We start from the raw sequence: 16332 nt of genomic DNA on the forward strand, positions 1-16332 counted from the left end.
TGAACTGGACTTATGTCGGTTAAACCTACGGTATGCATGCTGCTTTTGAGTAATGGCAGTTGCACAAGTCGACGTAAACCATTGGGGAGAGTGGGGCTTACTATAAAATTTCCGCATGGGAACATGCGCTTCGATTGCAGTTTTGAACCAGTCAGTGGTCTCGTTTGCACATTGTTCAGCAGGGAGAGAGAAAATATTTTTCCATGGAGCATCTCTAATTAGTTCCCTGATGGCTTCCCAGTCAGCCTTATTATAATATCTCGTTGTTTTGAGCACTGGCTCTTCAGTTTTGGGTCTAGAGTTTAGGGCGATTTCAACCATTATCACTGCATGGTCAGCGTTCCCGAGTGGGCTGTGGGCCTTCGTTATGCAGTCATCGGGAACTGTGGTCAAAAACAGATCTAGAAGTGATGCGTGTTGTTCTTCCTGGTCATTATTAAGTACAAAAGATTTTGTCGATTTTTGTTTATTTTTTGTATCTTTTCATTTTTTCCTTTGACTTTTGCAGGTGCCCTGTTCCTTGATGGGGGTGTCGACTTGGTTGATAAGATTTTTGCCAAAACTTTATTTGATGATCTAGATTTGGTGTACACGTGGAAACTACTCCCTCTTCACCCTTTGCAGGAAGACGAGCCTGAGGGAGACAGACACTGGGTTGACTCATCACCTGCTCTTCAGGTGAAGAAAATCTTAAAAAAAATTCAGTCCAAATATTATATATATTGATACATATGAATTGATGCACTTATTGTTCTTTAATGGAGGAGACAATATGGATGCTGTACACCTCTTGGAGGAATAACTGTTGATAATACATTCTAAATATTTTTCTCTCAGATGATAGTTGAAACATCAATGCAGGATGGAGAAGATAACAAGCATTTTAACTATTGTGGGTATTGTAATGAACTGTTCATTATGAATTATTTACATAAAGAAAAATGCATGGACAAAGTATAAAACTTCATACATTTATCTTTTAAGAGTGCGTAGTGAATCTTTTCAGTTTGTTTCCTCCCTAACAGCTTGAAGCAGTAACTAAAGGGACGCAACTTTGATCTTTCTGACGATAGAGTTCAAGGAGAATAACTCTAGACTATGCAGTTTTCTTAGGCTACTGGAGCTAATAACTATATTTTACTAGCACGCCGTATTTGCGCATGTGTACAGAAGCACCTTGTTGACTTATGCCTACCAAGTTCTATTTTTTTTCCATTTTGATCCCTTAACAACTATTTTTACTGGCTCAAAACCAAATTTGATCCATAGGTCCGAATCGCTTATATATCAAGTTTTAAGCCTGTAGACCAAAATTTGACAGTTGTTTGGTGCAGAATATTCCTTGCAGACAGAGAGAGAGAAACGAGGCTATATATATATATATATATATATATATATATATATATAAACAAGGGTCTACAAAAAATGCAATTGTTTGACCTGCCTTGTTCTGCTCTGTGACATTGCATCTTGGAGGAAATGAACTTTGAAAAATTGGAGACAGACAGACACACAGACAGTGAGTTTTATAAACAAATATACTTACCTAAACTGCATCTACAGATTATATGCAAAATTGGTATTGTCAAATATTTTATGTAAAATCCATAGATATGTGTTAGTCAATGAAATAATATATGTATAATATCTATAATAAGAGGATGGGTTTGCAAATAACATGACTCAAGATATTTTTTTAAACGCCAACAAAATGATAGTCGGATCATGATATGGGCTGGCATTATTAGTAATGAACTCATGAGTCCATTTAAAGTGAAAGACAGGGTTAAAATATGTTCCAAAAGTTACCTGGATTTTCTAGAGCAATATTTTTTTGATAACCAGTCTTTATACAAGCATAGATCTATGATTTTTATGCAAGACAAACAGTTTGGGCAATATCATTAGGGGTATCTACCTTAAAAATATGAATTTTTTATATAAACTCAGGAATTATATATCATATTTTTATTTAAAAGAAGCTTTTAGTCATGTAAAAACAAAGAAAAACTGCTAACTAAATTTGCATATTACAAATTTACTACTAGAAAATTTTCAAATACAAAAGAGGGTTCAAATCAGTAAAAAATAGAGGACCTTACTTTAAATTGTGAAATACAAAAGGGGATCATTGGTTGTTTACTGCATACTCGGACATCGTTCTTGACAGGAGAATCCATCACATAACAAGACGTAACTTCATATGAATCAGTGCAAGATTGCTCGGTTGCTACCGAATATGAACCTACAATTTGCCCCCAGCAACTTCTGTTCAATTAATTATCTACATATTAATAGGATAGTTTGTGTGTTATTTTGTGTGTTATTGGCTACTCTGGGCGTCCCTGCTAGCTTAGATAAATACTTTAGCAGTTTTAACAAAAGAGCTACAATAATATCAGTGTCTTTATTTACGCTGAACATCTACAGAATGCCACTATCAATATATTATATATGAATGAGTCCGCTATGGAATCTCCAAGTCCCGCTCATATAGAATTGTTTATAAAATGTTTTGTTTTAATTTTAAATAATTCCCGAACTGTTAATATCTCATTAAAATAAACAAAATCGTAATCTGACTGCATCTATTAATAATAGTTGTGCAAAATATTGCCATAGTCTGTGCCAATGAGTGTTAGAGAAATGTGTATATGCAAATATGTTTTATTTTTAGAGGTAACTCTCATTCCTCCAAATTCTGATGATGCAACACTGATATATGAATAGATTGTTTTGTTTTATTGATTCCAGTCTATTATAATAAATAATTACAAAAATCTTTTTATCTTTATTTGGATATTTTTTTATCTTTCCTTAAACAAGTTATACTTTAAAATTTCTTATAATTGTAATTCGATTTTTCTTTTCTTTTTTGTTTTTTTGCCACGACAGAAATTAGTCAAATTTGAAGACGACACTGGAATCACATTCAGTCATATACGTTTGTTAGCTCGAGCTTTCACCCTTCGAAATGTTGGCTATAACAACTTGACTTTGTAAGTATTTTATAAACCAAATAGGCAATAAAAATCAAAATAACAATTAAAAAAAAATAATAATTGTAACTTTTTTAAACAAATCCTGACAACTTTTTCATTCCCCCACAAGCTCCTTTTTTGGAAACCACCTTTTGACTACATGGTGTGCCTTAAATTCCATCTTACTCTTGTTCATCAATTAGTGCTTGTGTTTATTGTTTTTATTCTTTCTCTTTCATTTTCTCTTATTACTCATGTCATTGCTTCCCATACTAGAACTGTTTAAAGTAATTGGTAAAATAGATAATATGCATATTAGTTATTATAGATTGGGTAGAACTAGCATTACGTGTAAACAGGATGTGTTCTGGAGAAGTCACAATGAGGTTACATGTTGATCTGCCAAAAAATAGCCAGGGTGGGTGAGAATCAAAAGCAATAAAGCTTAGACAAAAATTACGTCAGCAGATAATTGAGTGGTGGTTACAATTTAGATGTATAGACATGTTTTAAAATGTCCTGACAAGTTTTAAAATACCTAAGCATCAGTTTATGAAAATCTCTATTTGTTTCCCACCCTTGTTTTACTTTGCAGCTAGAGACAATATGGCCGATTGAATTAATTCTTCATCTTCTTTAAGATTTAATTGCAGAATGAATTTGAAAAGCTTGAGACTTTTTTTGATTACAGCTACAGATTTCTCTTCAGTCATATGAAGACACCAACTAAAAGAGAAAATATGATTGAACAAGCGAGATGAATAAACTTCATATGCAAATGATTATGTTATGTATCAAAAGTCCTTTAGTGTTGAAGAGTTTTATTTCTAGAAATGAAAGTTATGTAATTATTGATTATAGTTAAAAAATCAATTGGACAAGTCTAAATGATGCACCAAATAGGTTGGTGATACAGTTGCACAATTGAATTAAAAACAAAAGCCGCAACAATAACTTTATCTCTTAATCTGTCTTTATTTCCTCGTTGATGATTTCTTTACTGCTTTATTCATTTTTCAGAGGTCACAATCAACGTCTGGAGTTTTTGGGTGATACTGTACTACAACTTGTTGCCTCAGAATATCTGTTCCGGCATTTTCCAGATCATCATGAAGGCCACTTATCTGTAAGCATCTTTCTTATTATTTAACTGATAGTTGTCTAAATAGTTACAACTTAACTTTTAAAACAATTTATTTTTTATAAATACAGACAGCTGTTTCATAATATCATGGCTCCTCAGTGTAGCTAGATGTTACTAGTGTCTGCACACTTAAAATCAAAACCTGAATATCAAATCACTTTCAAGTGTGATCGGCAGTTAGAAATCTTACTTCTACAATACCTGTCAGTAAAAGAGATTATAGTGCATTTCTATTAATTGTGTTAATACCACTGATTGCCTAGAGAACTATATCCAATATAGAAGATATGGAGTACTGCTGACACATTTGGGCTGATGCACCTGTTACTAGCCTCTCGCTCCTGGACAGGGTCCAAAAGAGAGTCGCCAACCTAATAGATCCCGAACTGTTGTCTAAGCTTCAGCCCCTGTCCCACCGACGAAATGTTGCATCCCTCTGCCTGTTTTACAAGTATTTTAATGGTGGATGCTCCGACGAACTACAAGCCTTTGTACTCCCTCAACGAAAATACCCCTGACAAACCTGACAAGCAGCAAAATCCCACCCCTACACAGTCGAGATCTCTAGATGTAAACCTTGTACTCTAATAGCTTCTTTCCCAGAACTGCAAGACTTTGGAATTCTCTTCTGATTTCCTGCTTCCTCAATTGTACTGACATGCAGAAGTTTAAGTGTTATGTGAACAGACATCTTGCTGCTAAACTCTCTACATAGTACCCCTGCAACTTAGGTCCCTGATACAAATCAAAATGGCAACTGTGCCTTGTTTGGGGTGAAAATGCAATAAAAAAAAAAAAAAGAAATTTTTCTACTAGAAAACTCAACAATAAGTCTGATGTATGGAAGTGAAACCTGGCCAGAGAGAGAGGAGGATATGTATTACATGGAAAGAAATAATATGAGAATTACACAATGAATGACTTTAGAGGAAGATTAAATCTGGACAGTATACAGTCTAGATTTAATCACACAGATGTGTGATTTCAATGGTACAGCCATGTTGAAAGAACTGATGATAGAACTGACTCCCAAAATTATTGCGCCATAAGTATCCTTCCATTTTTTTGCTAAAATCTTTGAATCATTAATCAGTCTAGCAATAGTCGTCGAGCTAAAAAAAAAAGCAATCTTGTTCAATCGTGGATATCCTAATGGTCATCTCTGAATGCATACACAATAAACTGAATAAGATGGGTGAAGCTAGGGCAGTAGCAATTGATATATCCAAAGCTTTTGTATCTATATACATGTACTAGCAAAAGTACCCATCATTGACTGGGTTCAAAAACAGCCTACAGAAAATGGATTCTAATTTATGAAAGTATGATAGGTTATGAAAAGGAAGGGTTATAAAGAGATAGCTTCGAATTTGGGGGCATCAAAACCAAAGCAACATATGATGAAAGTAAAAATAAAATAGATAAACCCCATAATTTATTATACCACACCTGTTCACACTGAAACACTTATCACAATATTCTGTGGATCTATATTAAAAAACCTTGTTAAACTTTGTGACATATTTCCATTCTATGGAGGTTAGGCGCGAACGAACACCCAATAATTTTATTATACCATATTTCTTCAAACTGAAACATAATTATCAAAGTATACTTACGCAGATAGATATGAAAAGTCTTTATTAAAGTTTGTGCCTATTTCCATTCCATGGAGGCCAGGCGCGAACGCAGACTCCACAATTTTATTATACCATCCCTATTTAAGTTAAAACATACTTATCAAAGGATTCTTATGTACATCTATATCAAAAACCTCTGTAAACGTTTTTTTTTTTTTTTTATTTTAAAATTTTTTATTTTCATACTTTGGGGGCCAGGCGCGAATGCAGACCGCACAATTTTAATGAATCACCGTTCTGCCAGATCAAACATACACATTCTTATGTCTTGATACATCTATCATTATATGTGATCAGTTTTCTATAATAGGCAACCATATAGGAGCCTATTCACGACCACACACACACACACACACACACACACACACACACACACACACACACACACACACACAAACGTTCAGCTTTATATGTATTCCTTTGTTATTCACGTAGGGGGTTTACATCTCCCTTTCTGCGAATAGCAAGAAACCACAAATATTGGATGCAGTTTATATATGGTACTAAATGCTTCTCAAATATTTTCTAAAGACACTCTTACTCAACTATACATTAAAAATGTAGTCTTATCGCATGCAGTTATATATTTCACAAATGTAGTCATGGTAATGGTAACACATTTAAATTTTCTACTGCAACAAAGAAACATAAGTGCAAGAGTTTTTTTTATTTTGGTTTAAAATTCTTCAAACCTTATTAGCAAATGACATCAGATTTTAGAGAAAAAAAAAATGCTACTCGCTAGATCTAAAATTTTTACCTGCTATATTTGAAATGAAATCTTCAGATCTAACAAGGAAAAAAATGCTAAATTGGCAACACTGTTTACCGAACATTTGTTTTTATGAACATATGACGCAAGCTTGGTATTCTGACATATGATAGCCTAACCCACAAATTGGGAACTGTGAACACTTGAATTTAGAACTGCATGCCTGTGGAACTCTGTTCCGTCTGCCTGCTTCCCACCGGACTACAACTTGGATGTCTTCAAGTCCAACGTTAACAAATTCCTAATGAACCGTCCCCTTAAGTAAACACTTCATCAAATCTCCACACTAACGTAATGTACTTGCAATAACCCTGATCCCTGAGTGGCTTCCGGGCCTTGATAAGTGGTGAGCACTGTGTAAAAAAAAAAAAAAATATACTGTAGGTGTATTTATGTATATTTCTATAATGTATATATGTTATATATACATCTTGTGTGTGTGTGTATATATATATATATATATATATATATATATATATATATATATATATATATATATATATATATAATGTGTGTGTGTGTGTGTCTATGCGTTAATGTACAATGTATGTTTTCTAGATTGTTATTATTGTGGTGGATGTTGAGGATAAGCTCTCATCAGCTGTTTAAATATTCCAAATGATAAACATATAAAAGAGACTCTGACAATTAAATTCAGCTCCTGGCCATCTTGTGGAACTCTTTAGAACAGACAGGAGAAGGAGTGAGGTTAGGTTTAAAGTGATATAAAAACAGCTGTTCTATAATTGAGTGATATACAGATTTCTTAGTATTAACTACATTATTAATAAATGTCTTTCCTAACTTTCAGCTATTGCGGAGTTCCTTGGTAAATAACCGGACACAAGCCATTGTATGTGATGATCTTGGCATGTCAAATTATGTCATCTATGCGGACACACGGGGTGATCATCTGGAAATGAAGCCAAAAGAGAAAGCAGATTTACTGGAAGGTAAATATCCCCATTTTTAAACTCGTTTGGGAAATAATTGGCTTCTCATTAGATTCATTTTAAAATGCTTAATATCATTTCCTTTGTATTTTTATAGAATCTAATAAATATATGTCCTCTCAATGCAAATATTTTATATTTTTTTTTCAGCTTTTATCGGAGCATTGTATGTTGATAAAGCCCTGGACTATTGCCGGGTATTTTGCAATGTTTGCTTCTTTCCTCGCCTCAGAGTAAGTTTAAAAAATTTTTTTTAATTAATTTTTATGGATTATGGATTTGGGTACATTTCTATTTGAACTTACTTCTCTAAAAATACCATATTTCCTACACAGCAACTCAACTGAAAAAATGTTTTTACTTTAAATTATAATTAAAGCAATTAAAATGATTCTTTTTCGAAGTTAATAAATATTTTATTAAAATAACAAAAGCAATTAGAAATTGTTTTGGAATTTTTTAGATAGGCATTGATGATAATTGGTATTATTTGGACTGCCCTTTCTATCTTTGACATTATTCTTACAATGCTTGGGAAAATATTACTTCTGACCTTCTTCAGGTGCATTTTTTTGTACTCTGGAATTTTTATGTCAAACACCAAAATGCATATGAAAATTTAATTCACTGAAGTAGGCTGAATTTCTCAAAGATTTCCAAGTTTAACAAAATGTACCTGAAAAAAGTTAGAGGTTACATTGGCAGAAGCATCATGAAAAAAATATCTAAGATGAGAGCAGTAGTCCAAAGAATAATAATTATTATTATTTATCAATAATTAAAATTCTGTTAAATTAAAAAAAAAATCTTTTTTTTTTCCTATTTTTTTTTTTAAATATATGAATCTAAAAAACAGGATTTCATTTTGAACCAAGACTGGAACGATCCAAAATCGCAACTCCAGCAATGCTGCTTAACACTACGTGAATTGGATGGAGGCGAACCTGACATTCCTATTTACAAGTATGTTATATTATTGTCTTATGTTGATGTTGTTTTTTGTTTTTTACAAGCATTAATACATTTTATATAAACATAAATATGCATCCATTAATACAAGGGTTTGTTTATAAAATCAAGTGTTTTAATTATATAATGTGTATATAACTGATATTCTTGTATGATGAAGCTATTGAGATTGTTCAAAAGTTTTGTTACCTTGGTAATGCCATTGGAGTACAGGGAGGAGCAAGTGCTAGTGTGATTGCAAGAGTTAGGAATTAATAAAATTAAAAGTAAAAAAGTGTTCCATGTAAAATCAGTTCATGTGTTTGCAGGCAACTTGAGAAGTTGCTAGCAAATTTTAATGAAATATTGAATTTTAAATAAAATCCAATCCTTATGTATGTTCCATCAAGTGATGCTTCTTACTGTTTCATCAGTATTCAAGTTGTTAAGCCATAGAACAAAACAAATTCCACTGTGCCTCTAAAAAATATTTTAAGATTGTCAGAAAAGGAGAACTTCCAAATAGTTGTGTAGTTTTTTCATGTTTTGGTATCTCAATCCGTTGATTGAATATCGATCTTGAAGAATACAACTTCCTGATTGGACTTGATATTTTGCCATTTTTCGGTTTAATTTCTCCTTCTGGATTGTCATTGGTTATTTCTTTATTGGAGAAGCTTGATAGCTTCATTAATCATGCTTGACAACCAAAATGTCATCTGTGTAATTTCCATCTGTTATTATTTTTGCTGGGTGATATGAACTTCTTGATGTTTAAATCAGCAGATGTGTAGGCCAGCAATGGAGAACTGTTTTGGTCATAAAGATCACTTAAAATCCATTGTCCCTCATAGAGGGCGCATTGAACAGTTATTTTATTCATTTAGGCAATAAAAAGTAAAATAACAATTAAAAAATTTGCTAGGTTGTTAAGTATTTTAATAGTTATGTAATAAGCCAAGGACGATGAATAAAAATAGGAAATATGTTTTCTAACAATTTACATATGTAGGAATGTCCTGTACAAGTAATAAGTAAATGAATAATTATTTGAAAAAAAAAAAAAAGCTTATAAACAGCATAAAAAGAATATAAAAGAATATGAAATCATGTAATTTTCATTTAGTCAAGCATTTTTTTATTTAAATTAATGACTTCTTTGAGTTTGCTTCCTTTGAGAAAGCACTTTTATATCTGGTTCTAGCATAGTGGTTCTTAGTATCAATAAGTCCTCTAAATAGAGAGCGCCACTAAATATTATTGCCCTTGATCTTCCTCTTATAATGCTGAGTATTCAGCAAGAAGGCATCAAATACCATTTTTTAAGTCTTTGGTATGACTTAACCAAGGATTGAACCCCAATCTCTCAGCCCATTAGCAAACACTCTTACCATTATGCCCAATTGACTGAAATAAACAAAGTATCTATAGCATATAAAATGAATGAGAAAATGAATGCAAAAACATAAGAAATGAAATGGCAGTGACATATTTTCTCAATAGCAACAACATTTTTGAGGTTTTATTCTTTTAGACACACAATAAAAGAAAACAAAAATCCCACTAGATTGTGTATTTTCATTTTCTGGATTAATTGATGTTTGATTGTATTTCTAGGGTGATTGAATCCTCAGGTCCAACCAACACAAGGAAATATACTGTTGCAGTTTACTTCCGAGGAGAGCGTCTTGCCACAGGAATTGGTCACAGTATTCAACAAGCAGAGATGGCCGCAGCCACAAATGCCCTCAACCAAAGATCAGGTGAAACATAAGGAATCTTTACTTCATAAAAATAAATATAATTTGAGATCTAGAAATAAACTTACAGCAGGGAAACCTGTTCTATTTATAGACAATATTTTACACCTGGTCTATTTGTTGACAATATTTTAAACCTGGTCTATTTGTTGACAATATTTTAAACCGGGTCTATTTGTAGACAACATTTTAAAACTGTTCTATTTATACACAACATTTTAAACCTGGTCTATTTATATACAATATTTTAAACCTGGTCTATTTATATACAATATTTTAAACCTGGTCTATTTATATACAATATTTTAAACCTGGTCTATTTATATACAATATTTTAAACCTGGTCTATTTATATACAATATTTTAAACCTGGTCTATTTCTAGACAATATTTTAGCCAAAAACACTAGTGAAAGGTGAACAGTGAATCTATAAAGTTATCATTTGTTTATGCATGGAGTGTTGTTATCGCATCCGGTCTGTTGCACCAACAAGTGCACTGTCTCTTAGGGTACAAAAGTATTTCTAATCTAGTAGGTTCTGTGCTGACTGCAAAACCCATGCTGCAATTTCCAAATACATTTTACAGAATGTGCTCGAATGAATTTACTGCATTTGTACCCCTCACCTACAAAGTTAAGTACCACCTGACCTACTCAACTAGCAGCAAAATCTTTTACTTTTGAAAGATTTTCTACTTTGGTTGCTTCTGTACTTTTGAATATAATTCAGTCCCTCCCTTCATCACATTCATTTTAAAAACACATAAGTGTAGTGAGTTTTCAGATGTGTAACATTTCCTTCAGATAAAACTAATCATCATCATCATCATCATCATCATCATCATCAGTTTAAATATCTGTTTTACATGCTGACATATGATGGACAGCTTTTAAAAACTGACTTCCAAACTAATCTACATCTGGCTAACTCTTCATCTGTCTTTTTCTCAGATTTATCTTTATCACTTCCTTTCATGTTTTCCCCTCAACAGATTCTGCAACCTCATCTATTTTCTAAGCACTCTCATCCATTCTTTCAGTGTGACGAAACACCACAAAACAAACTTATGAATAAATGTAATCAACAGATTAAAAACTATATGTAAAACAGCACAAGCACAGAAGCGTGTGTTCTATCCCAACTTTCATAAATGGACCTGAAGTAATTTCGTCAGCATCAGACAAAGTCAAACTCTTTGCCAAGAACTTAGCAGCTAATTCTACCCTTTGCGACCAAGGCCGCCAACCTCCAATATTTCCTCCTATATCAGAAAACATGCTATGTGATATACAAATATCTGTACATGATGTTGCCAAGCTAATCAAAAACCTTGATTCCAGTAAAGCAACCGGCCTGATGGTATTTCAATTATAGTACTCAAGACTTCAACCAGAACTAGTGCCCATCCTTACAAAACTGTTTAAATGTTGTCTTAAGGAGAATTGCTTCTCGTTACCCAGGAAAATCTCATCAGTATGCCTCGTATTTAAGAATTCAAGCGATTGCTCATCTCCCTCTCAGTACAGGCCAATAAGTCTCCTGTGCGTTATGAGTAAGTTGCTGGAATCTGTATTAAATAGAGAAGTAATCAACCATCTCAGTAAAAAAAACCTTCTTAGTGACACGCAATATGGTTTCCATTCTGCTAGATCTACAGCAGATGTGCTTACGGTTATATCTCATAGGATTAGCAAATCTCGACGGAGGCTACCTTTCTAGGGCAATTGCTCTTGACATATCAAATACCTTTGATAGAATATGACATAAAGGTTTACTTCACAAGATCTCCAGCTACGATATAGCTGGAAATGTCCTAATTATTAAATCATTTCTCTCTGATCGGTTCATAAGAGTAGTGGTTGATGGGCAGAAATCAGAAGCTCTCAGTATAAATGCTGGAGTCTCTCAGGGGTACATCCTGGTCCCAACTCTCTCCCTGATCTACATTAATGATCTTCCAAATCACATCCTTACATCATTCGTAGACATTTATGCTGATGACACTACTATCTATGATAGCACATTTAAGACTGTAAACGACCAAGTTCTCTCTGATTCTCTCTCCTCTGATCTTGAGCAAGTGGTACAATGGGGAAAGAGGTGACTTGTTACTTTTAATGCATCTAAAACCAAGCTTTTATCTTTACATCATCAACACTCTGATCCCCATCTGTCATCAATTGAAATGAATGGCTCTCATCTTGGGGAGGCCTCATGTTTTGACAAACTTCTGGGTTTGACCTTTACTCCTGATCTTAAATGGAACACATACATTAAATCCGTTGCTAAGGGCGCTGGAAAAATAGTGAGATCCTTCTATCAATCCAGTAGGTATCTCACTGCTGATGCAATTCTCTATCTATATAAGAGCCAGGTACGTCCAAGGATGGAAGTACTGTTGCCACATCTGGGCAGGAGATGCTAGAAAGGACTTATCCTGCTTTGATAGAGTTCAAAATAGACTTTGTTGCCTAGTAGGGGATGTCTCTTTCTCTTCTCTACAACCTTTTTCTGATAGAAGAGATGTTGCGAGTTTGTCTTCGCTTTATCAATATTTTCATGGCAAGTCCTCAGCTGAGGTCCAATCTATGATCCCCCCTCGCCAGACTTTCACAAAAAACACCTGTCTAGCAGAAAGCACTATCACTAATTTCTCCCCACTCTTTATCTGTGCCTAAACCTAAACGTAGATTCCATGAACAAAGCTTCTTTCTTAGAACTGCAAGCCTGTGGAATTATCTTCCGTTTTCCTGCTTTCCAGCTGACTACAATATGCATAAGCTACAATATGGGCCAAGTAGCGAGTCACTATGATGAACATAACAAAAATTATCATTAACAGTGTCACATACACTTTTTCTATGAGCTTGACTATTAATCTAGATATTTTAAATTTCAATCAATTCTAAGTCGGACCATGACTGATATTTTGCTTGTGTTTGAGTTGTCAAATAATGTGGTCGCTAGACTATACACAAACAATCACAAATCAACAAACTCAACTGAAAACATAACTTCCTTAGCTATGATAAGAAAGAATTTTAATCTGTTTGATTTCTCTGTTGTTGACTGTAATTTGCCAGAATGAACCATTGTAAAGGTTGCCAACATACTGAATTAAAGTGATTCTAGTGAACTGATAACTCAAACGTAGCATGCCATGTCAGTAGTATGCGTCAATATCCATTTTGCCATGTCGTACTGAGATAATGTTTTTCAAGTAAATCAAAAAATATGAAGAACAATATTAGATAATATATTTCCCACATTTTGGTTCCCCAATTCACCTTTGTCTGTTCGTCTGTCCGCACTTTTCTTAATAACTAAACCTTGCAATTTTTTGAAATTTTGCACAAACATTAAATGTGATATAAGTAAAAAAAGTAACAGAACAGATTTTCTGGGAAAACTTCGGTTGCCCCTCTGGAGGTGCCTTTCGATTTAAAATGGCTATAATTGACACTTTTCTGCTTATTAAATAACAATTGATGCCTTGGATAATACTTTTTGAAAAGTTGTAACTAACTGATTTCTATATCATTTTGTTTGTCTATACTTTGCGATAACTCTTGGGTGTGACCCAGGGGCTCTTTTAGGGCTAATAAAAACACTCCATTTTTTTTAACTATTTTACCATATTTGTCCAAAAGTCATTTCTTTTTTTTGCATAGTGCAGAAGTCAAATTTACATATATTAAGCTCCAACCATACTCACATGCAGATATTTAAAGATAATGTGAATAAACATCTTGTTACCCAACTTCCCACCTTGGTTGCCCTTGATCACAATCTTTTAGGCTTCAGTGATGATATACCTTTTTTGGAGGTGAACAAAAAAAAATAAATAATTTGAGGCTGACATTCTTTTCCCATGTGGAAAACGATTTTGACTCCAGTAATGAAACTGATATTTATTCATCGAGTGATTTGAACAGAAATGTTCTGATCACTAAGAACTGGGTTCAATCCTAGGTAGCACCAACATAGCATTTTATCCATGCTAGATGAAGATAAAAAAACAAGTCAAACATAAAAAATGGTTTTATTTTTGATGATGAATTAAAATTTTAACAACTTTTTTCTTTTTTTTTTTTCCTTTGCAGAGTTGTTTCCTATTCTGGCTCACCAAAAACGATTTTTAGAACGACGACACCCAAAGAAACGACGGCGTGGATCTCGAAGACCTGAGGAACAACACCATTAGCACAATCATTACTTACATTACATTATATATATATATATTATCATTGCGTTTGTGTGTATATACCTATATATCTATAATAGTGAAATTGTCTGTGAGTGTATGCTTGTGTGTGTACATTTCCCTACTAAACAACTCTGTCAATTTTCAGTGTACAGACACAAGATTTGACATAAAGGGGTATTGAGATTTGGGAAAATCTTTTTAACTGGTTTTTGGACAGAAATTTGGTTTTCAAGGGGTCAAAGTTCAACGATTTGACCTTTGAAAACTCTACCAAACTCATTCGCCAATTTTGAGTCGTGTTTGAAATTAGGTTACCTGGACATGAATCAAACTTATACATATGCACATAAAGTTATGAACAGTACATAGGGGCTGAACAGAACTGCTAGTATATATATATATATATATATATATATATATTGCATCATTGCGTTTGTGTGTGTGTATGTGTGCATATATATATACTTTTTTATGCTGAATCATTGTGTTCGTGTGTGTGTGTATATATATATATATGCTGTATTATTGCTTTGTATGTGTATATACATATATATTCTACATCATCACAATAATGTAGTATATATATATAATGTTAAAAGTCCACGTCTTCTTCTAGGATAGTGATTTTAAAGTTTATGAGGGTTTTTTGAAGCATGAAAAACCATGTTACTTTTTATATTTAATGTTTTTATTGTTATTTTTTATATTTCAAGCAGACCTCCGCTCTTGGTCACAAAAAAGTATCGATACTTTTTTGTGACCAAGAGCAGAGGTCCGCTTGAAATATAAAAAATAACAATAAAAATATTAAATACAAAAAGTAACATGGTTTTTCAAGCTTCAAAAAACCCTCATAACCTTTAAATCAATATATATATATATATATGCTGCATTATTGTGTATTTGTGTGTGCATATATATACATATATATATATATATATATGTATATCTGTACGGCATAATTACGTTGACACACCGGTTCTCGTCAGATCACCGAAGTTAAGCAACGTTGAGCCTGGCTAATACCAGATGGGTGACCATTTGGGAATTCTAGGCGCTGTATGTGCTCTCCGCTTATCTCTGCATTATTTCCAGTCGTCTTGTACCTCAACTTGCCACTGGTATGCAACAATGTTGACTCAGGAGAGGCGTGGTTGGAGATTGTGCAACTCTTGCCACACAAATTTCACGCGCAGGCACCCTTACAGTGGGTATCCATAGTCTGTCAAGACTGAAGGAAGCCTTTATATATATATATATATATATATATAGGCTGCATCATTGTGTTTGCGTGTAAATATATATATTTAAAGAATATATATTAAGCTTTGTTTTATTGTAAGAAGAACATTGAGTTTCAATTTTTATTCAAGTTTGAAATTGAATTCAATGAGAAAATGTTTAAGAATTTTTCTAAAGGAATTTAAAATCTGTATATATAAAGTAGTAGTGTTTGTGTGTGTCTATGTGTATAACTCTCTTACAGCCCACACCACTGACCAAACCTGGCATAATGATAGTCCCCACCTAGGGATGGTGCACACCATTTTTCAAGGTTACGGTCAAAGGTCAAGATCATAGCCTATGTATATATACTCTCCTACAACTAACGCCACTAGACCAATCATGACCAAAACTGACATGATGATGGTCCCCCACCTAAGGATGGTGCACACTATTTTTCAGGGTCAAAGGTTATGGTTGGGACTTTGCTAGTATATATATATATATATATATATATATACACACACATATATACAAACCAGACGTGCTTCATTGCCCCTATGGAAAAGGGCAAGTCTATCAATTCAGAATGCATCTCAACATTTTATCCAAGCGTTATGAGAAAATGTTCGAGAATGGCATGTTGAAGAAATGGCAAAAGATGAGATCGTTTTCACATCTTTCAAGATCAAAGGACTACT

General features: G+C 33.4%; 1 protein-coding gene and 1 pseudogene across 3 annotated transcripts in view; both read left to right on the forward strand.

Moving 5' to 3' along the window:
• The window catches only part of LOC145239851 (ribonuclease 3-like), a 92165-nt gene extending 77106 nt beyond the window's left edge, over positions 1–15059 (forward strand). For all 3 annotated transcript variants that reach the window (XM_080103409.1, XM_080103407.1, XM_080103408.1), the window contains exons 21-28: positions 509–678; positions 2896–2999; positions 4002–4107; positions 7349–7490; positions 7641–7723; positions 8347–8453; positions 10056–10201; positions 14304–15059. In XM_080103409.1, coding sequence (XP_079959535.1) covers positions 509–678; positions 2896–2999; positions 4002–4107; positions 7349–7490; positions 7641–7723; positions 8347–8453; positions 10056–10201; positions 14304–14404 — 959 coding nt within the window. In that variant the 3' untranslated portion in view covers positions 14405–15059. The remainder of the gene's footprint in view (positions 1–508; positions 679–2895; positions 3000–4001; positions 4108–7348; positions 7491–7640; positions 7724–8346; positions 8454–10055; positions 10202–14303) is intronic.
• A 297-nt stretch (positions 15060–15356) lies between these two features.
• LOC145240422 (5S ribosomal RNA) lies at positions 15357–15473 on the forward strand (annotated as a pseudogene).
• The last annotated feature ends 859 nt before the right edge of the window (positions 15474–16332 follow it).

The sequence above is a fragment of the Euprymna scolopes genome, chromosome 19, assembly GCF_053919585.1.
Source record: "Euprymna scolopes isolate OS-2025 chromosome 19, ASM5391958v1, whole genome shotgun sequence".
NCBI classification, from domain to species: Eukaryota; Metazoa; Mollusca; class Cephalopoda; order Sepiida; family Sepiolidae; genus Euprymna; species Euprymna scolopes.